We start from the raw sequence: 23,847 nt of genomic DNA, 5'->3' as shown, positions 1-23,847 counted from the left end.
TCATTGGGTCAGTGATTTCCAGGTGAGTTTTGACACAATCAGTAGTAGTACTTGTAGTAGGACGAGTTTGTTTGGATGAGAGAGTCTGTTTGGATGAGTGAGTTTGATGTGTGACATTGGTTGGATGAGTGTGTTTGATGTGTGAGATTGGTTGGTGAGTGAAGTTGTTGGGTGAGATTGGTTGGATGAGTGAGTTTGACTGGCATGAGGTTGGTCCAATCCTGGTCCACAACCACCCCATCCCCCACTACCACCTACTAAAGGCACAACGACCATACCCCCCCCCCCCCACACACACACACACACACACACACACCATCACCACCACCATCCCTCACAATCACCACCTCCCCTGATGGTCGTTCATTCAACCAATCTCACACGTCAAACTCACTCATCCAACCAATCTGAACAATCCAACTCACTCATCCAACCAACCTCACCCATCAAACTCACACATCCACCTTAAAATAACTTATTATTTCATATTACTAAAAAAAAACTTTTGAATAAAATATGTGGCTATTTCCTTTCTCCTGTGGCTACTCATTCTAAACCTGGATTAGCCACAGTGGCTAATTCCTTTTGAAAGCCAGAGCACACCCAGGGCCTGATGCCAACTGTATTGAATATTTTCTTGGTGACCTTTAAGGCCTAAAGAGTAGGTCATGTTCCATTTTGCCACAATGTAAATATCGATTTTCGGATTTAGCATGTCAAAATCTTTCGGAAACCGCAAAGTTTACGTCATTCTCAAGTGATTGCCACAAAAGTCATTTTCTAAGCTATTAAAACAGGAGTGGAAAAATGGCCTATTGATGAAATGTTGGTGAAGATCTGGATACGAGAGTTAAAAAAAACAAACAAATTATAAGCGATTCTTCACCATTGAGAGGGAGAGCCAAAAATGATATTTAAAAAAATTGTGGATGGATGACAAAACTTGGTGGCTGAGTTGGAGCTATGACAATAACAAGGTGAATCAATAGCTAGCTATCATGTGCAGCCTGTAGCTGCTGGTTGCATCATTTCCTGGGGGCATAGCTGTGACACTGATGCAGTGCCCTCGATTATCAGTACACTGGTACTCATTTCACCAATTTCAGAAGAATGACAAGCCAAGTAAACCCCACCTGATGTTAATTCAACAGGAAAATGGTCTTGAACTCAGGATCCAAAGATCTTTCTCGAACCACCTTAACCGTGAAACCAACACCAGGCTTCAGCTGATGAGAATTTGGTTAAGGTCTGGATGCAACTCCAGCCTATCAGTGGGATACAAAATGTAAAGTGTTCAGCCTCGCAGAGGTATGTGCTCTACTGAGTGCTGTTATAATTGTTTTCATGGGGCTTGCAATATAGTACATGCACAATTATTGTTTTATTTTTTAATCGTTTTGGATTTGCAATATTAGTTCAGTAAATAATGAAGAAATGTGAACTAGATTGATAATCCCAATAAAAACAGCACGTATCCAACAACTCAGCATTTGACAAAAGCAGTCATCGCTGTTGGACAATAGTGGAGCTGGGTGGCTGGGATGATGATGCTGCAGCCTGCCTTGTCATTGGTGTGAGACATTTTCTGGCAAAGTGCAGTCAAGTCATCTGCTATGTGATATACCTGTGGGGTTTTTCAAAAAGGCTGAGAGGTCATTAATGCAAACCAGGAACAGGATAGGTCCCAGGACAGGAATGGGGGATGCCAACCTCTCAAGATAGGGACAGAAAATGGAGAACATTCATATTTCAACGAAACTTGGAGGCAGGTGTCAAAAAAAAACTTTAACAACGAATCAACAAAAGTGCAAGATTTAAAGCTGTTCAAAAATAGCATTATTACGATAAATAACAACAGACAAATGTATCCATTAAAGAACACGGAAATGTTTACAACTAACACTGAGTTTCCCCGAGTCAGCCATGTTGAGTTATCTCTAAGTTTTAAGTGTCCTCTTGACAAGCATTTGATCCACAATGCTGTGCTATGTCCGAACAGGAAAACCACTGTATGACTTATTGGTCGCTGCAGTTTCAGAATAAACTCTGCTTTGAATGCCATAACGTTTATGTCATTGCTTCACCATGTCATGTTCATGCCCGTTTTAGCTGAATGCATCATGTATGGGACAGCATTATGAAGTCATTGAAAGAACAACGTCATGCAGGCAGCATTGTGTCCTGGACATGACAAGAAAAACAGCAATTCTAGAAACCCATTAAACACCAACTATGAATTGAATGAGAATAAAGTCTGACATCCGAAATAACTGACCTATTACAACATCACACCGAGTGGCAATCTTCAATCAATAACAAAGCAACATCGTAAATAATATTAATATATTTTTTTCAAAAACCCCAATGAAACGGAGAGAAGTGAAGGTGTGAAAGTGCCTTAGTGCTAATAACATTGAAAGATCGTCAGAATGCAGAGGACCATCGCCATGGTTGTGATCAGAAGGAAATCACCCATTGTGATTTCACTCGCACAATGTGCAAGTTCCTTCATATCTGCAACAAAACATCCAATATAGATTGGAAGTGCCCTGCCTTTTATTTACAATGTTTCATTTAAAGCAAGAAATAACACTTGGCATGAAACACGGACTCGTATTGTATTCTTTCACAACAACAGGTATCGAGGTAGTTAACATATCCAACCAATTGTTATGGGACACCCCTTTCCAGGTGTGAGAAAAGTCCACAGGTGTGTGATTTGCATCAGTCACGATGTCTATCATTCATCTATAGTAATAAGTGTGTGTGTGTGTGTGTGTGTTTGTGTGTGTGCGTGCGCGCGCGCTTGCGCACAAGTTGCTATTGTTGCCTGCTGTCTACAAATGTGGATGGGTTTCAGGGTTTCAGGAGGTGAAATAGGGTCCTACCAAGTCTTAAAGTATCCAACTCCGTCTGTGTGTGTGCGTGTGTCGTTGATTGGTATCCACATATGCGGGTTTCAGAACATTGAATGGAGTCCTCCCAGGGTGGCTTATCAAGTTTCAAGTCTTATTTATTTGTCATTATTTGCAGTGATACGCTGAAATGTCTGACGATTCACAAATTGAAAACATCGACAAACAGTATGTAAGCATGACAACGTTAACACGTAAATACTGTCGATGATTAAATTAATATTAAAAACAAATTTTTCATGATAAACCATCACGACAAATTTTATTAATCTATCTATAACATTCCAAAGGATGGAGGTAATGGAGTAACAACAAGGAATGATAATTCACTCAGAGAGATTAGGAATCTTCATCATGGCTGTTTCAATAGTTCTCGTCATCTGAAAACTAACCATCGTGAATGTCATCATTAACTGTAGTGGATGGGTTTCAGGGTTTCAGGAGGTGAAATAGGGACCTACGAAGGTGAAATACCAGTGATGTGTGTGAAATACCAGTGATGAAGCAGATTTGTATCTTGTTGGAAAGAAGTTGGATCTTTTTGGTATCTTGTTTTTGGAACCAGATTGGTATCTTGTTGGAATTGGTATCTTGTTGGAAAGAAGCAGAATGGTATCTTGTTTTGTCCATAGCCTGATGGAGTACTGCTCTCCCCTCTGGGCTGGTGCTCCTGCCTCCCACCTTTCTCGGCTTCACGCTGTCGAAACCAGGGCATTTCGGATCATCGGCATCTCCTGCAATGAAGCTGAGTCTTTGGGCCTCTCACTCAATCACCGCAGGTTGGTCGGTGGTCTTTCTGTCTTCTACCGTCTCCTCTCCAGCCTTGCCCCCCTGCTCTCTCTGCGATTTGTCCCCACCACATTTCCGCAGGGCGCTCAAGGTCCGCCAACAACCCCCGTCTGGTAATACTACCAAAATCACGAATCACTGCTCACCTTCACTCTTTCATTCCTCTTTTTTCCCACCTTTGGAATAAACTCCCTCACTCTATTCTTGCCCATTCTTCCCTCCAGACTTTCAAAAGAGCTGTTCACCACCACCTCTTATCATCCCCCATCCAAATCCTCGATCTTTTCTTCCCCCGATAATCCACCCAAGCCCACTTCCTTCAATTCCCCTGCTTTCCTTCCTGAGAGTCCCTGTAATGTCCATCTTCTCTTCCACATGTTCCCCGTCCCATCCCTCTCCCTTCCACAGATCTCCTAATGTGTCTGTTCCCCACTGTTTTGTCCCTCCCACTCCCGCCCCTCTTGTCTCATGCCCCCTTACTGTGCGTTGTGTGTTAGCTCTCATACGAGCCTCAATAAGATATACAAAAAAATATATAAAAAAATATAAAAAGTGATCAAAATCTGCGCGCAACTTCTGTATCAAACTGAGTTGACACCTCCACTGATCTCTGAGTCAGTCTTCGTTGAGTTAATGAATATGACGACCTGTATCACATAGGTAATACTCAGTCACACTGAAATTGGAAATCATCTCGAGAGGAAACAGAACCCTGGAACTGATTGTTAGATGAAGCAGACATGACTCGTTTGTCATGTGACATTTCTATGATGTGACAATAACGTTTGAGAAGTCTTTGAAATGGCACAAAAGCAGCTGCAAACAAGCCTTTCATCAGTTTCAAATGCAAGGCGATGTGTAGTGTGGTGTAACAAATGGGTATCGGAGGGCCTCGAAATGTGAAAAGATTCTGAGGAGCAACGAGTCCAGTTACTTGTTGTTCAAGTTGGCTGGCAAGCTTGAGATGTTGGAATGCCAACTAACAGGATGGCTCAACAATGGCGAAAAAAGGAAAAATCGGAAATAACTAAATGCATACTATGGAAAGAAGACCGTGGAATCCCACCACCGTCCTATCAAAGACTGGTAACGATGTTAAATTTATGGCTGTGGTTAGGGCTCTAGGATGACCCGCAAGATGATTCATCACTGAATAAACAAGACTTGTTATGCATTGTTCCACAATTGTGTGCCCCATGACTTTTGGGTCAGATAATGTGGACCAAATAGATGTCCATGATGTCTCTGTTTTAAGTTACTTTGATGGATGTCTACCTTTTGCAAAACTACTCCATTGTCGTTGCTCTTCAAATGATGCATTGCTCTTAGGAGGCAAAATGGAGGGCATAGGGTGAATGTGGGGTAATGAATGAAAGAGGGGGAGAGGGATGGAGGGGTAAAGAATTTGTCAAAATCTTCTTTTATTTTTCAGCATGAAGTATGCAGTTGGGCCCTGATCTATACTCATGCCATGCTATGTAACCGAAAAGAAGAGCCTTCCAACTGAATGAATGAATTATCAGAATCAACCTGGATAAGTGCTTGCCTGGATGAAGCTTCCAAAGACTCTCAGAAGATTAAATGTCAAACTATTAATACTTTACAAGCAAAAGTAAAAGATGAGTAGTTTAAGATTTTACATGTTTTACCTTGGGTTATCTCGAGTGACTTGTCACCTGAAATACAACAATAAATCTTTAGAAACCGGTCAGTTGAGTTTTGAAGTTCAAAACAATCACACAATGAATAGTACACACATGCACAAGCTTTGTCTTCACCAGGACACATTGGATTCCAATAGTGATGCCACTAATGGTTTATCAGATTCTGTACCAGTGACCTTCTTACCATGGATTGTGCTTAAAGGGAACTAACATTCAATTAGTACAGCAAAATTTAAATATGCATTTCAACAAAAAAAGACATTATCAAAGCTTTTCGACTTTCACTCCTCAGGATAAAATCGCAAGCAGATGATAAAATCTCATTTATAAAGTTACAATGTAATGTCATCAATGTTGATTAGTTGAGAGCAAGAATGGATGGGATTACCTGATTGGTGGAACCAGAGAGCATCATGAATAATCAGGAGGTGGAAATGAAACATCATGAATAATGATTAGGTGGAGATGAATCACCAAAGTACCAATGGAAACGTAATGCTAATTAGCTAAAGGGGAGTTGGGGGGGTGGTTTTCATGATGACTCAACGTAGGTACAGTTATTACAAAGTCAAGCCATCATAGTCAAAATAGAAATAAAGTTCAGACCAATTTTTTCTGTATGCAAAGAATGGAATTGGTTGACCTGATTAATTTGGCCTCCATTGCACGAAGGTGAGCAAAACTGCGTCCTCTTCTCAGGATTTTAAACTAGTCTCAGAACCACCAGATGTTTAAACCTTAAACCAGCCTCAGAACATCTGGTCTCAGAGCATGTAATTGCGGATTCCTTCACCTTCACTGATGCCATACGGTCTGTCACACACCTCAAGTCTTCAACGAGAATTTCACAATGTGCTCATATGATATAGGCAGTCTATTCACAAATGTCCCACTGAAAGAAGTGATCAAAATCTGCGCGAAACTTCTGTATCAAACTGAGTTGACACCTCCACTGATCTCTAAGTCAGTCTTCGTTGAGTTAATGAATATGACGACCCGTTCTGTCGAGTTCTGTTTCAATGATTCAATGTATACTCAGATCGGTGGTGTAGTGATGGGATCCCCTCTAGGCCCCGTCTTGGCAAGCAGCTTTGGAGGTTAGTGAAAAAGGTGCCTTTGCAGATACACATCCTGGAGTTCAACCCCTTTCCATCTATTATCGGTATGCGGATGACATCTTTGCCATCTTCAAGTCAACCTCAGCATGTAAAGTCTTCTTGGCATACCTGAACTCTCTCTCCATCCATCCCGAGAGTTCATCTGAAAGATGGAACGCTCTGGCGTACTTCCCTTCTTGGACGTCTAAGTTGAGAAATCGGCTAACGCTTATGAAACCAGTCTACCGTAAGTCTACTTTTACCAGACAGTAATACGAGGTGGGACTCTTACAGTTACTCTAGATACCAGATTGTATTGATTGTTATCTTGGTCAATAGAGCAAGAAAGATGAAAGATCTGCTCTTCAGATTGAGACCATCAAGACAATTCTTATTGATAATGGGTATCCTGAACAGATCATCAACATATGTATATGTGTATACATACATACATATATATATATATATATATATATATATATATATATATATATATATATATATATATATATATATATATTGTTACAATGCTGGTGGTCGGCCGCGAACCGACCGCTCTGACGGAGCCGCAAGTCGAGTCGGCCCGACCGATCGCCCGGAATATACATCGCCGCCCGGATAACTCCGAGGCCGACGGGTCCTTGTGCAAGAACCGAAATACGCCGATGGGCAGACCACGTGGGGTAGGGTCGATTGCCAATCTTCAATTTACCTAAATACCCACGTGATCCAACTACTGGGGTATTCCACCCTCGATGGAACTCGTACGGAACAAGCCGCTTCAGCGAGCCTGTTATGTCCCGTGCGCGATTCCGAGCGGCTTAATCGCCGAGAACCGTAGGTCCGAATGTCCCCCTTTTACGGCAAACCAACGGCTAACTCCCAACACACGAAATGCTCAGTCAATGAAAGAATCAACGTGAAGAGCTGAAAACATTTAACAATTGGGGTATTTATTAATAATAATGGGGAACTCGGGAAGCACGTAAGAGCAGAACTATACTGACTATACGAAATGCAATACAATCATTTACAGCACACAAAGCACTTAATAGTTTCCGACTTATTGGACAAGCCCACGGACACACGTACGCACACACACACACACACCCAAGAAATGGTGGCTGATGCCTTTAATAACTGACTCCAGCTCGGAGGACAGATGAGCTGAAACCCAGAACCTATCTCGAACCTCTCCACCTCGTGTGGTCTTCAAGGTGTTCGGACCCGGGCTCCAGTGAGAGTGAGCTGGATCCAATCGCCGTGAGCAGTGATCCTTCCCGAGCTCCAGCGAATCCTCTCGCGCTTCTGAACACGTGCTGGTCAGATGAGGAGCCGATCCTTCCCGTTGATGCGTCACTATCTCAAAGAACCACCTCCAAGATGAGGCCGATGAGTCGCACCAAGCCGGGAACCAAGCGGAGAACAAAGAGCTCCACGAACCAAGAAGAGCCAGCAGAGCAACCAGCTCAACTCTCTACCAATGAACAAAGCCTCTCACAACACGAACCAAGAGCAAGAAGCCACCACCAGCAGCTCGAGCCGAGCAACCAGCTCAACTCTCTTCCGATGAACAAAGCCTCCCTCAACACGAACCAAGAACTCCGAGCTGAGCAGAACCCAAAGGCCTGCTAAAAGCCAAGCTGTAGCAAAAAGCTTACTAAAAGCCTCAAGCAGAAGCCGAAGCTCTACTGAAAAGCCAGCCGAAGCAAAAAGCTCTCTAAAAAAGCCTCCAAAGCAGAAAGCTTACTAAAAGCCAAGCCAAAGCAGAAAGCCTTCAAAAAGCCTTCAAAAAGCCTCCTCCCGAACCCAAGCCAAGCCAAAGCAGAAGCCGAAGCTCTACTGAAAGCCAGCCCGAACAAAGCAGAGTATCCCTTTTTTATTCCTATCCGCCCCCTCCCCCGCTCCTGGCATGACTCATGCCCTCGTGATCCATCCTCTGCTCAATCACGGGTGGGAGGGAGTTGTTGACGTCATGAATCATGGAACGGGAGGGCTCTTCTTCCTCTTCGCAAAAGAGGGGGGAGGGACATCTCCATTGTGTTATGATCACTCCCTAACTATTAAATTGAATCGCAGCACACTTAATCGATTTCTGCCCATTAAACAATGGGAGGTGAACTATCTAGGGAACAAGCACTTATCGACATAACTGACTAAAGGAACCTGAATGTTGTGTGCAATCGAATTCCCAAATTCTTAACAATATATATATATATATATATATATATATATATATATATATATATATATATATATATATATATATATATATATCTCGCCGAAAACCCGTCACAGACGGATTCCTTTCATTCAACCACCCTCACCAGCTCACCCACACTCAAGGGAAATTGACTGGACAGGGCGTGCTTGCCTCCGCCTACTCATCCCCCGCCCCTGCCCCATTCCCCCCCGCCTCCCACCCCCCACCTTCAATTTGCTTACCCCCGCCCAAAAATTTAATTACCCAGCCCCGCCACCGCCTCTTCACTCCCCGTCCCCCGTCTCTTGATTCCCCGCCCCACTTGCCCCTGGGCCTCCGCCCCCTGTCCACCCCCTCACACTCAACCCCGCCTAATTCACCTCAGCCCCCGCTTTCAATTTGCTTCCCCCCGCCCAAAAATTTGCTTACCTTGCCCCCCGCCTCTTCACTCCCTGCCCCCGTCTCTTCATCCCCCGCCCCCGCCTCTTCACTCCTCGCCCCCGTCTCAACGAAAAGTGTTTATTCTGCTTCATAGTTGAAAGTTGACTATTGCCATGATGTGCAATGCACTCTGACAGGTACGAAGTTTCTTTCAGTCCAGGTCACAGTACCGAAAAAAACGTGACGCGACCGCTAGGAGGAGCACAAAATTGGTCCTTCAGTATTAATATATAGAAGATAGAAGATAGATATATAGAAGATACAATGTTTCTTGTTGCATTTTTTTGTGTCAAATTCACATTCTGAGGTAGTCAGCATGTGCAGAAGAGGGTTTTACATTGCAGATGCTATTTTTGAGGAGTGGAATTACACCTCTCAGCGGTAACGGTCTGTCGACGACAGACGTAATGGCGTCAGCGACTGACCGATGATGTCATGACGTCCTGACGCCTCTCAGAGGTGACGTCACACGTCGCCATGTAAACGAATGTAAAACGAATGTAAAACGAAAAGTGTTTATTCTGCTTCAGAGTTGAAAGTTGACTATTGCCACTATGTGCGATGCACTCTTACAGGTACGAAGTTTATTTCACTCCAGGTCACAGTCCCGAGAAAAACGTGACGCGACCGCTAGGAGGAGCACAAAATTGGTCCTTCAGTATTAATATATAGATGCAAGCTCCTGAACCCACCAAAGAATCCTATAATCAGACCTGGTAAATGTCCTGTATACTGATGTCTACCTTGGAAAGATGTATACTGTATACTGATGTCTACCTATGTCTACCTTGGAAAGGCAAAGTGTCTCAATGGTTTGAAAACCAGATCAAACAGACAGTGTCCCATTCTTATTATGCTGTTCAACCACGAGAATTTTCACCATCCGCCCATTGCCTCCATCAGTCCAAAAAGATGTTCTGCCTGCCTCTCATATAAGATTATTTTACGAATTTCAGTGCCAGTGTGATGCTTGGTATGTGGGATGCACATCTTTGAGATTGAAGGATCGTATTGAACAACACGTCCCTTTGGGGAGCAGACAGGGTCAGTCAACCGAACGGAGACAACCAACTCGGGCTTGGAAGAATGTACATAATATGACAACTATTCCCTGTGCCTCTGCAATTGGTTACCATTTACTGAATAATCCTCGGTGTGTAGAGCAATATCGTATTGGCTGGTTTAGAATCCTGAGTAGAGGATGCAGTTTAGCTCACCTTCATGCAATGGAGGCCACATTTATCAGGCTAACCAATCCCAATCTTTGTAGACAGAAATAATTTGTCCGAACTTTATATCTATTTTGATGATGGCTTGACTGTGTGACAACTGTACCACAGTCAATGTGGAGTCATCATGAAAACCACTCCCCCACTCCCCCCACCCCCCAACACGCCCTCAGCTAATTAGCATTACATTTCCGCAGGTACTTTGGTGATTCATCTCTGCCTAATCATTCTTACCTCTGCCACCAAAGGTGAAGGAGGTTATGTTTTCACCCCTTTCTGTCTGTTTGTCTGTCTGCGTACAGGATATGTCAAAAAATTGTTTACGGATCTGGATGAAAAATTTGTGGACAGGTTCGGAGTGTGACAAGGATGAACTGATTCGATTTTGGTGAAGATCTGGATCTGATAATTTTTTAAGTGATTGTTCACCATTGAGAGATTGGGCGAAACCGATATGTAGCACGATATCTCAAAAAGTCATGGACGGAATGGAATGAAACTTGGTGGAGAGGTTAGGTGTGTGACCACAACAAATTGATTTGATTTTGGTGAAGATCCGAATCCGGATCCGACTACGAGAATTTTTAAAGTGGTTCTTCACCATTGAGAGATCGGACTCAAAAACAATATATAGCACGATATTTTAAAAATGTATTGGGTCAGATATGTTCTCGTGGCTCAGGCATTACGGGGCGGAGGTATGCGCCCTACCGAGTGCCCTTCTAGTTCATTATGGTTCATTTCCGCCTACTTATTATTCATGATGCTCTATGGTTCCACCACTCAGGTAATACCATCCTTTCTTTCTCTCTCTCAACCAATCAACGTTGAGGACATTACATTGTAACTTTAAAATGAGAGTTTGATGTTTCTTCTTTATGCGCTTGCGGTTTTATCCTCAGGAGTGCAAGTCGAAAAACTTTGATAATGTCTATTTTATTGAATAGAAATGCATATTTAAAGGGAAAACTTGATCATTATTGAATTTTTCACTTCACGTCATTCTTCAATGTTTTTTGATGATGTCATCGGTCACGTGATCCAGCAGCCTTTTTTTTTTAACCTTCAAAATATTTCTTCTCAGAAATGGCTGAACCAGTCATCACTGCCAGCAGTTATAAAGTGGCAGTTCTAATTATGTCTCTTCTGAATTACATAACACATCAGTACACAAATGCCACACAAAATACACCACACAAAAGCAATCCTGGCAAGGGTCTGCAATCTGATTGCTCTTTTTCTTGTTTGAATTGAATTTATTTTAATCCCATTCTAAATTCAATTGAAATTTTTTTTTTTTTTTAAACGTTATGGGTCAGGGTCAGGTGTCCGATCAAAGCGGGGCTGCATCAAAGCGGGATATGTTGGAGAATGGTATGTAATAATGAAAACAGTGGGGATGAAATTGAAGGCTTAAATTGTTCAGGTGACACGAAGCAACAATTTTATTTCGAGCTGTCTGCAAGTGAAACTGATTAAAATCACAGTGACAGTGATAACGATCCGATTTCAGTGATCATTTATGCAATGCAGATTGGTTTGTGCTATGGTGGTTATTTATATTTGTAGACTGAGAGAAGTATTGGAAATGGCCCTTCGCCTTTGAGAACCGAGTGTTCCAACTCAAAAGTCAAGTCCCATTGCTGCATGTGTGTCATTGCAGTCTTGGGGGCACATAAGGGCTCGGCATTTTGAATTTGATCAGAATACCAGCACACAATGGTATCCTCTTGCGAAATACACCATTGCATCTCCAACATCATCCAGCAAATTCGAGGTCATCGGAAGCCCAGCTTGATGTCCCTCCAAAGGAGGTCATTACTTTTCTAGTTTCATCACACAAAAATTATTTACTACTCCGAATTTAATGGCCCCAGTTATTCCCAATTTGTGGGGGCAGCAGTGGAAAATTTTAAACTAAAGACTCACAAACTGGCTAACAGGCCTGACATGAGACAGAAGGTGATTTTAACAGGAATTTGTAATTTGTTCAAGGTGCCAGTGATAACTCACCTACTCTTCACAAAATATACCGTGGGATCTTTACCATCCACCAAAATGCTGGAAGATGGGACACCCTGTTTAACGTCCATCCGGAGGACGGCATGCACATCGATGCATTATACTACCTGTGAAACACCACGATGACAGTTCAAAGCTGGCTAAAGATTTAAACCTAGACAGCTCAGAGGCAAGCTGTCCTGCCAGCCCTTGCAGGGGAAAAATTAGTAAATGCTAATGGTAACCTGGCTAGAGATTAGAGTTTCGGTCAAGTGGAAAGATTTTTTTTGCGATTAGTAATCAAAATGCATGGTTATGTGTTAGTTTGAAGTAAGGAGTTTGAAACAAACATCGAGTGATTATTGCGGCGGAATGTTTGTGCTTTCTTGACTGTGCGTTACTTACGACAGAGGTTACCATCACAGGTGGAGGAACATTCACTGCATGATTGGCCTTTTTTGTATGGATGGCTTCCTTCAACGTTTCCACTGGTGGTGTATGCAAGGGGAAAAGGTGCAGACACAAACACAGATGCACATGTTCATGTATGCACACATGTAAGTACTTTAGTTTTCAGTCTTGACGTTTCACAGCCTAACCTTTTCCTGCCATTTCATAGTAGGATATTGTAACAAGTACTTTATACACTATACAGAGCAGCCAATCACACATAGGAAGGACTATATGGTCATTGTAGTTTGTATGCAGCACATATCAGTGGGTTAGCATCAGATATCTGCAGGGACATCTTGGAGGGACATGGCAATGCCATTGATGTAGTACCCCATGTAGGTTCGAGTAGGAATTAGGTATTTGGCCAGGGTGCCAGCAATATGCTCACCTACCTTTCACAAAGGACACCATGGGATTTTTTTGTCCACCAACTAATGACGGCAGATGGGACACCAAGCTTAATGTCCATTGGAGGGATGGCACACACATTTATGAATCACCCTTCCTGTTATTTATTTATTAGTATGCAGACTGTGGCTGCTTGGCTGCATCATTTTCTAAGTGCACCGCTGTGCTGCTGATGCAATGCCCCTGTTACTAGCACAGTGGTACTCATTTTGCCAACCTCAGAAGGATGACAGGCTGAGTAAACCCTACCTGGTGTTAATTCAACAGCCTGACAGGTGCTTGAACTCAAGACCCTAGGATCTTAATCCAAGCACCTTACCCGTTAAGCCAACACCAGGCCCACCCTGCCTGTGAAACACCGCAATGATAATTTATAACTGAGCTGGGATTCAAACTTCTCGGGCTCGGTCATCCTGCCAGCCTCACAATCAATTTCTACCACTTAATTTATTTGTTTCACTCTTTTAAAATGTACTAATCCCACCATTACTATTAAAAGCGTCCCATTTAAATAATCTGGCAAAACATCCAGATCCCTTTTTCATTTGTGGCAGAGATTTGGACAAAACTATCAGCACATAATGAGAAACTCTTTTCAAAACATAATTATATATTTTACATGTACTGTCAATGGCATGCTCCGAGACCCAGCACTCCGTTGTGGCATTGCACAAAGACAATTAGTTATAATCATTCCACCCCAGAACAGATCCATGAGCAGACAGATAAGAAGCAAGCATGCCACCAACTAAGCTATCCTGATGCTCATCATTGTGTAAAAGCATGTGCTGAAGAGAGTTAGAAGTGAGAAACCTCCACAGGGCATTGCCATTTGGCATCACCCAAAAGGGTAACGTGCATTAGCAACATAGCTCCCCAAAAGTTAATACATACAATCGTGGCTGACCGTATCATGAAATTCATAAATAAAACTGAAATCCTAAATTATGTCCCACTCCTTATAACACTGAGTTTTCAATCAGCCCATATAATCACAAAACAACCTTACCCTGGCCCATAGTTGCAGACTATGATAGTTCCAGAAGCGACAAAGTTCTTGATGCCATTTGGACAATAATTTATGGCACAGCCTACTCTGTAGGTTTTTGCCCATACAACCTGTATAAGTATGGAAGGAAGAAGAAAAAAAAATCAGACGAGATCAAATACAAATACACGAATAATTTACACATCAATTTGTTGTGTATACAGTCGACGATTGTGGAGAAGATAGAACAGTAAGTAGAAAGAAGGAGGGTGGGGGGGGGGGACACACAAACAGTAATGAAGAGGGACAAAATAGAGGGAGACTTGGATGAGGGGACATGGAGGATTTTCCAGTCAGAAAGATCACTGATGAAGATTAGGAATAATTGGTTATGAGAGTAGAAGAAGTCAGAAAGCCATGTGGGGAGCTGTCCTTGGATGCAATCATCAGATAATTTGGAGAGTAAGGTATGGTGCCAGACTGTATCGAATACTTGAGATATGTCCAGAAAGACGGCCTGTATCTCATGTCTGAGATTAAGGGCCTCCATACATTGTTGGCAGGGCAGAAGCAGGGTGGAGTGAGGGTAGAGTGATTGGGTATGAATCTGAACTGATGTTCTGACATCAGGCCATTGGAGAAAATAAAGGATTTGATGTCATCTGCGGTGATGGATTCCATGACCTTGCTGATATTTGTAAGTAAGCTGATAGGTCTGTAGTTAAGGGGATTCGATTTTACACCTTGTTGATGTAATACTGTGATGTTGGCTGACTTCCAAGCAGATGGAAGATGATGGACAGCAAATGATAGGGTGAACAAACCAGAAAGAGGATATGTCAGAGCAGCAGAGCAGGTTCTTAAGACGCGTGTGCTGATGCCATCCAATCCAGTTGCAGAATCAGAGTCGTGGGATGCCAGAAACTTCTCCACCTTCTCAGATGAAAAAAACAAAAAGATGATAATGTCCGAGACAAGAAGCAGTTGGGTGGACTGGGTTAGGTGAGTACAGAGAGCAAGAAGTTTGGAACACAAGATTTGGAAACAAACACAGAATTGAGGCACTTGCCATTCTGACGAGTCAAGTCAGCTGTGGTGCCATTTGAAGTGAGGGAAGGGATGGAGGGGAAGCATAAGCAGAGACAGGCCTAACGAGAACACCACTGCAATGTGCATGCCTTCATCAGGCAGAACAGTTTACATTTTGTATCCCACTGATAGGCCGGATCTGTATCCGGACCTTATCCAAAATCTAATCGGCTTGTTCTTGTCACCTAACCAACTCATCCACCAAGTGTTGTCATAAACCCGTCCACAACGTTTTGAAATATCGCGCAATGTATCATTTTTGGCCACACTGCTCAATGGTGAAGAATCACGTATAAAAATTAAAAATTCTAGCATCCGGATCCAGATCTTCACCAAAATCTAACCACTTCGTCCTTCTCACACACTCAACCTGCCCACCAAGTTTCGTCCGAATCCATCCATAACTTTTCGAGATAGCCTGCTCATCGACAGACAGAGAGACAAACAGACAGGGGTGAAAACATATTAATGGTAACAACATGCACCAGATTTTAGATGAGTGAGACAAGTCTGAAAGTTCAATCTTGAGGTTGGTCAGATGGTGTTTTCTGGCTATCCGGAGGGTAGACACGTTTGTTGCCGGCTTCGTGGAATCATCTGACATTGTCTTTAGTCAGATTGCCTTCCATAAATAAAAAGGCAAGTCGTTTCAAGGCACCTGCCTCACTATAGGATTTGGTGTATGGGCGAGGGGATGGGTATGACCACTGGAGATGAAATGGTATGTGTATGTGTGTGTGTATGTGTGTGTGTATATGTGATATATATATATATATATATATATATATATATATATATATATATATATATATGAGGTCGCATATATATATTTATATATATATATATATATATATATATATATATATATATATATATATATATGAGGTCGCATATATATATTTATATATACAAGCGAAGGGTCCACTTTATTGACCCGTCGCTTCGCTGATGGGTCAATAAAATGAGGGAAAGGGGGGGAGGGGAGAAAGAAAACAGGGATGGAAAGAGAGAGAGAGAGAGAGAGAGAGAGAGAGAGAGAGAGAGAGAGAGAGAGAGAGAGAGAGAGAGAGAGAGAGAGAGAGAGAGAGAGAGAGAGGGCAGGTATCGGGTGAGAGGGGGAAGGGGAGGCAGAGAGGATGTAGAGAGAGAGGAGTTAGGGGGAGGTGGGGGTGAGAGCGACACCTCACCAATCGTTGCTATTCACTGTGGGAGGGAGGGGTGCATGAGACACACACACACACACACCGAGATAGTGACAGAGGTGTGGGAGGGTGGATTAAATTAATTAAATCAATTAAAGGGTGGAGAATCTACCATGGAATCTGTTTATATATATATATATATATATATATATATATATATATATATATATATATATATATATATATATATATATATATATATATATATATATATAAACGGCCACAGGTACCGAGTGTATTATGAGGGGGTTAATCCTCACGCTTCTTCTCGGAATAACCGGACCTGGGGCCACCACTCACAATTAACTTTGTGGTGTGGTGGGTTGCTTCACAACCACGGACGCCAATCAGTTAACCACGAGTTCCAGTGTCCACTGTCTAATTTGCCATATAACTAGAGGTCAGGTGGCCTCCTGACAGGGGAACGCACCCTCAGCGATGCACCAATCTTATCTTGATTAGAGATTAAGTAAGGTGGTAGAGCGTTTACCGCTGGTGCACGCCAATGATGACAGGTTAATAATTTTGGGAATTACCTCCCAGTCTCTCGAGGTTCGGACAATGCTGGATCAATGGAAGGAAAGGACAAGCATGGACAGGTTGAAACGTCAACAAGGAATTTATTATTCAGAAAAAGAAATAAACTGAAGAACTTTTTATTTCCTTGTGGTGTAAATGGATGAATTCAAATCGATCAACAAAATAATTTCAAGAATTCAACAAGCATTTATCGAAAAAATGGACAAAGAGCAGATGCTTATCACGATGCCTTACTTTACAATTAAACAAGAGACAAGGGTACCCAGCAGATCATTCAGGGGGGAAATAAATCTGGTCTCAGCTTACCATGCAGAAGTCATCATGCGTCCAATAAAATGTCCCAAAATGTGTGAGCGTGCCTTGGTCCGCTGCCAGCGGAGCAAAGTCCCTGCCACGCCGTGCACCCACCCGCAAACAGGCTCAAACACCAATCGACATCACATCGTCACCCCCGAGAACCAGGAATGCCAAGAATCAGGTATGCTCAGCCAGGTACCGAACAGAACCAGCAGGTACAGTCCAACTGTCACCAACCGTCAGGAGCTGTAACCAATGATCAGGAGCTGTCAGGAACTGTAACCAACTGTCAAGAAGGCGGTCCTCCCATCCTTTTTATAGGTGACCAGTGTGCGCGGAGCCTCAAGCAGACTTCAGCCAAATCCAGCTTGCCTATTGACACATCGCTGCACATGACCTCCAACCATCAATTCTCACGATCATTCTCTCCTCACCATCAAACAAGACACAACCCCCAACCAACATAGGCCTGGCTTATGACGCCATGTTCGAGGTGCTGGATGAACGCCAGAATGCAGCCATTTGCCGGAACAACCAAGCAAAAACGTGAAGTGCTCACAAAACGCCAATGGGTAATTATCACCTCTCTGTTCATCCTGACAAGAGCAAGAGCCAACCAGCATCCATAGAGCTGCTGAACGGGGTGTCAAACGTGGATGGAAAAACGACGATGTCAAACATCGATGAAAGAGAGGTGAGTGTCAGAATGTCAATGGAAAAAGGTGGTCCTAGAGGTAAATGATCCTCAGCCGTGTTTGACCGTCAGAATAAACTGTCCAGAAAAAGCTTATAGCGTGTTTAATCAAATGTCCTGTAAATTCAAAGTGAAAATGATTACCAAAATAAAATGTGTAAATAAATCGTCCATTTCCAAGCCAATCTGTCTTGATGGAAAAGGAATAGAATGAGTCTCCGTTGGGCTAATGGCTCTCTATCACGTGCACGAATGGTGAATATCACTCATGCAGAAATGAAAACTGACATCAAATCATACATCATTAATGTGTCGTAAAGAGGAAAAGGTTATCCGATAGGAAAGAAAGGGAATCTATTCTCAATCCTTCTCCAATGCATCAAATAGTTGGAATCCCACCAGACAAGGGGATGGGTCTATTCTGAGCATGCATTTATGGAAATAACGGTCTGAGGACCTGGATGTTGTGTGCATTACTCGGATCCAATTCTAAAATCCACAACAATATACACACCCACATATATATATATAATATATATATATTTTTTTTAACATCGGGGAAAGAAAGCTGGTGTCGAAGAATTCCCAAGCCACGTGAATATCAAGGAGCCTCAAGGAGCGGCAGAGATAGCAGAGAAGTCCTGAGGTGAGATGGCAGCTTGCACTCCATGCCAGTTAGCCTGAGAGAACTGATTGTTTTCCAAGCAAACTACTGCGATGGAGGCCATCTATTTATTATGTGTGTATGAGATGAGATGCCAAAATTTAGAAAATAAATTTTGAAAAAATGGATGAAGAGGAAGATAGAAGAGATGAATGTTGGGTAGAAATGGACAGAGAAAGGAAAGGTTTGGTAATGATACAAGTAAATGAAAGAGAAGGAAGAGGCATATGTGGGATACATAGAAATGCGTTTTGAAAATTTCAGCATCCAAAGTCCTTTTCTTTTTGACTAAAGGTGACAAGGGAACATCGGATGCATATTGGTCAGGGAGTCGATCATGAGTTTAGCCCGCAGGTGGTGCTATTTCTGGTGGGTGCACATCCACACCGCTGATTAGATGAATTGCTCCTTGTAGGTTTTGGGAGGAATTTGTTCCGAGTTCCAGCAATAACTCGCTTAAGGCCCGGTCACACCTTGACGTTTTAGCCAGCGATAGCAACGTATTAAAATGTATGTAAAACGCTGGCTTACGTTGAACTTTTGATGTTTTTTTTTAAAGATTCGGACGTATTCATAGCGACTTGGTCTTATGTATAACGCATTGGTAACGGACACAGAACGTTTCGTTGTGTTATAGATAACTTATACCAACGAATGCTGAACCTGTTGTCGGCCTACACAACCGATGCCCAACGATCGTCTAACTTAGGCATAGCGCGTTGCACGCATCGCCGACGATGTCGTGACGTAGCCTATTAAAAGGCTGACGCACAACGATTCGAATCATAACTGCCGTAGAAATGGAAGTGTCAACATCGCGGTCACACCTTGGCGATCTTGCCAGCGTATGCCGACCTAAGAAAAATGTGTCTAAAACGTTGGGGCGCGTCAAATACGGTATGAGTAAGTTTGGTATACGTGAGTACAACGCTAAAGTACGCTATCATACGTCGTAGTAAGTAGAGTACGTCAAGAAATTTTAAACATGTTCAAAATTTTACAACGTACTCGGCGTATGACACACGTTCCGCATGCGATGGGGATAAGTTTTACACACGATATGTGGACGCTTACACACGTCCACAAAGGCTACTTATAAGCTACTCATAAGTCGAAACAAGTCGCGGTAATGTCTTTTTTATGCGAAACTTATTTCTAACTTATGTTTGACGTGCTTTGAACCAATTATTTACGTAGTCCCAACACACATCGACGTATGTAGACGTATTCCAATGACGTCTTCCGGTCGACAAAAAAAAAATACATTAACGTGTTTCTAGCTTACAACTGCCATATAAAGACGTGTTCCCAGCGGTTTTGGGAATTGGTATATAAAAATGCTGCTCTTAAAAGGGGAACCCAACAGTGTTTTCGAGTCCTTTTTGAGTCGATGTCCATGTCAGCAGTAACAGTATCAGTATCAGTATTAGTATTAGTATTAGTAGTAGTTTGTTCATGTTGGCAGTAGTAGGTGAGTGTGAGGGGGAGGGTGTGGGTTATGATGGATCGTCCTTGCGTTTAACGATTTAACGATTTAAATGATAAACTCAACGATTTAAATGGCTGCATCTCCACTATTGAAAGTAGACGCTTGCGCTCAACAATTGGATTTTTTTACACTCAACGACTTTTAAACGGTACCACTCAACTATTTTCATTGTTTACAATGAACGATTTAAATTGCTGTCACTCGCCTTTGTTTTTTGACGCTGGGGTTTGGAAATTTGAAGCGTTTCTTCTGAACGTGTTAAAACGCTCAAACTCGACTATTTTAAATAGACGCTGCCGATGGACAATTGGAATCATAGCCAAGCTAGACATCAAAGTGTGAACATCCTCGTCATGCCGAAGAAAAGTTTGAAGAATGCTGCAAATAAGTGTCCTGGCCGTGGCCGTGGACGCTGACGCAAGGACGATCCATTATACTGACGTCTTTCAGCCTATGAGTAACTTAAAAGTAGCGTCTGTCGATGTGTGGCAACGATCGCGTAACGTGCCAACAACACGTTAATCATAGGTTAGAAATAAGTTTCGGGTATGCTAAACATTACCTCGGCGTGTCTCAACTTATGATTAACTTACAATTAGCATGTGTTGACGTCTGTCAACGATCGCAGACCGTGCATACAACTTGTGGCCAGCGTAGCGGAACGTGTGAGTCATACGCCGGCATACGTCATGAAATTTCAAGCATGAAAAAATTTGAGGACAACCAAAAAGTACAACGTTTAAAGCCAACGTACAACGACGTATGGCAGTGTTTTTCAGCGTGCTCTCAATGTTATCAAAACTTACCCATAACGTATTCAACGTGTGCCAGCGTTTTAGAAAAAAAATTCAAAAATCGGCATACGTTGGCTAAAACGTCAAGGTGTGACCGGGCCTTTACTCTTTGTCAAAATACATGGTGGGATCTTTAATGTCCACCAACTAATGCTATCAGACAGGTTCCCAGATTAATGATTAATGATTAATGAGACAGAGTGCAATTTATGATGCAATACCCTGCCTGTGAAAGCAACATTTTGACAATTTATAGTCAGGTCAAGAACTGAGCCCAAGCTAAACTGGTCAAAGGTAAGTAAAAAAAACCTCTCCACTATCCTGTTTGGACAACACTATCCTGGTTTACAATGAAGAAAGTTTGTGAATGAGTGTATAGAGCCAATGGAGGAAATTAAGGGAAGGGTGGAGGCATGATAGGGCCTGGGCAGCAAGATCAGGTTGGAAGTGGCAAAGTTCAAGAAGCCAACATTCTAAATGTGATGAGAGAGCAACAGGTGCTGCATTAAGCCCCATTAAGACTTACTGATGAAAGTATGGTTGAACGTACTGGAGACACACTTCAAACAGAATAAGTGTGAAGTAAAGATAGAAAGTGAAAAATTAATATCAGAATAATAAAGAATGAATTTATTATTCTAATGTAATGAATTAAATAAATAAATGTTTTTTTTTTTGAAAGGATCAGAATTGCTGAAGTCATTGAGTTGATGGCAAATCCACACATTTATGGCAAATTACTTTACTTACTTAAAAATAATCTTGGTGTGTGTCGATATAACAAGATTCTCACCTGGGTGTAATGGCCGCACACCTTCCCAGGATTGCAGGAGTTATTGGTATAATTGTAATGGTCTTGTTCATTGAACCACACAGTCACGGCAGTTGGGAAGTTGTAAGTACTCTTGCCTCCTGCGAAGATATTCTCCCCAACATACTTAAACACAAGATGGACACTTCGATCATCATTGTGGAGAGTGGTGCATTTTTTTGACCAGGCCTTTGCAATTTTTTCGAGTTCACAGTCCCAACTCTGAGGGTAAAAAGGATGACATTTGAGTTTCCGTACATGTGTTGTGGTTTGAGCAAGTCTTGTGTTTATATTTCCACCTATCCTGCTTACCATGTACATCATGTCAGTTGCATTTGGAGACACACTGGATCGCAGTTCATTGTGCGAATTGATTATTGATTCAATTTCTTGTGAGGTCAGGGCTTTTGCAGCAGAAGCAAAGGTAAGAGCAACACAGAGGCACTTCAGCAAGAAATCCATGTTATCCAGGCCTGTAGAATATGAGAAACAGTGCAACACTATTGTGAAGCAAACAACACTTTCTATTCCACAAATACACCGACTGCACGACGTCGGCAAAATAGTGGGATTTTTGACGTCCCCTTTGGTTCCTTCTCTTCCTTCCCCATTGCAATCTCCTTTCAAACATAGCCTCTCTTTGCCCTCCCCACTGACTCATCTCTCTCAGCTCCCTTTTCTGAGCTATGACTTCCCCCCCTTTCTTTTATATCAGTGACAAATGCTGAAGGAAAGGTTTGCACATACATCACATGCAGAACAAGGACATTAAGTGACATAAATGTACTTTGACATGAATACCAAGATCCCATCAGCACAAGATTTATTTTTGGATTCATTGTAGGCTCAAAGAAGAATGAGGTAACAGAGGGTAGAAGGCAATGCATTGAAAATGGGTAAGATGACACAACTTCTTTCCCATTCGCAAAGAGTATGAGATGAAGTATAAAGTACAAAGAGTCTGTTTGTCTGTGAGCAGTATATCTCAAAAAGTTATGGATGGATTTGGACGAAATTTGGTGGACAGGTTGGGTATGTGACCAGAACTAATTCATTAGATGTTGGTGAAGATTGGGATCCAGACACGAGAATTTTGAAGTGATTCTTTAGCACTGAGAGATGGAGCAAAAAAGATACAATGCAGGATATCTGAAAAAAGTTGTGGAAAGAACGTGGGAAAACTTGGTATATGAGGTGACAAGAACAAGCGTATTCAATTTTGGTTAAGGCAAGCATGTAGATCCGGCCTATCAATGGGATACAAAACGTAGACTGTTCAGCCTAGTGGAAGTATGGCTCCACCGAGTGCAGTTCTAGTTCAATCTGCGTAGCCTCTCAGCTGACAAAGATTTTCAAGAAATTTGTTGGAGAAGTGGTGTACCGCCCTATGCTGATGACTGCATGTGTAAGCAATTCAGCTTCTAATTTACAGCAAGCTCTCACTCTATTCTCAGCAACAATGAACAACTTTGGCTTATAAATCAATCTAACTCAAACGGAAATTTTACATCACCCTCTCATTTGCTCAAGGTCATCTGCCATCTGCTTGGATACCGGGCGTAGTGGCGTGCGCCTGTAATCCGGCTACTTGGAGGCTTGGGTTGGAGGATCGCTTCAGGACGGGAACTCTGCGCTGAACCGCGCTATGAGAGGATGTAGGGCAGCCCGGAATCATGGCGAAACCCAATCCATATCCCTGTGTCGTAAGAGGCGACCAGGGTTGCGTCAGGAAGGGCATCCGGCGTAAAACCTGTGCCAAATCAGTATGTGGATCATAACGGATGATCCGCTGTGGCGACCCCTAACGGGAGCAGCCGAAAGACGAACAACAACAACATCTGCCATCTGCCTGGAAATCAGCAAAGTTGCTGGCACATCTTGCTGAGTGATTCTGTCAGGGTGCCGGGTGGGGGCTGGTTAGGAGGGGGGAAGGAAGAAGAAGACGCCTCTCAGTACACCACCACTGTATGAACATTGGACAGCCTGCTACATCTCCCGACACACATGTAACGTTCGATTACCAAACAACCTGGCTAAACATGGATTTAAGGGGGGATCTGGGCTAATCCTATATTTAAT

At 42.6% G+C, this 23,847-nt stretch overlaps 1 protein-coding gene and 1 pseudogene across 5 annotated transcripts in view; one reads left to right on the top strand and one right to left on the bottom strand.

Annotated features, from left to right (window-relative positions):
- Positions 1 to 1,765: 1,765 nt before the first annotated feature.
- LOC147030020 (GLIPR1-like protein 1) overlaps positions 1,766 to 23,847 on the bottom strand; it is a 31,582-nt gene continuing 9,500 nt past the window's right edge. For 4 of the 5 annotated variants that reach the window (XM_085873681.1, XM_085873683.1, XM_085873684.1 and 1 more), the window contains exons 2-7: positions 22,081 to 22,241; positions 21,751 to 21,990; positions 14,210 to 14,319; positions 12,745 to 12,827; positions 5,354 to 5,380; positions 1,766 to 2,514 (exon numbers count right to left, since the gene is read on the bottom strand). In XM_085873681.1, the coding sequence (XP_085729807.1) occupies positions 2,405 to 2,514; positions 5,354 to 5,380; positions 12,745 to 12,827; positions 14,210 to 14,319; positions 21,751 to 21,990; positions 22,081 to 22,241 (731 nt within the window). In that variant the 3' untranslated portion in view covers positions 1,766 to 2,404. The remainder of the gene's footprint in view (positions 2,515 to 5,353; positions 5,381 to 12,744; positions 12,828 to 14,209; positions 14,320 to 21,750; positions 21,991 to 22,080; positions 22,242 to 23,847) is intronic. The other variant, XM_085873682.1, reaches the window with a different exon arrangement.
- On the top strand, positions 23,321 to 23,461 carry LOC147030021 (signal recognition particle RNA; annotated as a pseudogene).

The sequence above is a fragment of the Eptatretus burgeri genome, chromosome 3 (genome assembly GCF_056783735.1).
Source record: "Eptatretus burgeri isolate ZD-2024b chromosome 3, Ebu_testis_v1, whole genome shotgun sequence".
Lineage (NCBI taxonomy): Eukaryota > Metazoa > Chordata > Myxini > Myxiniformes > Myxinidae > Eptatretus > Eptatretus burgeri.
Note: the sequence above shows the minus strand (reverse complement) of the source record. Positions and strands in the feature narration are given on the sequence as shown.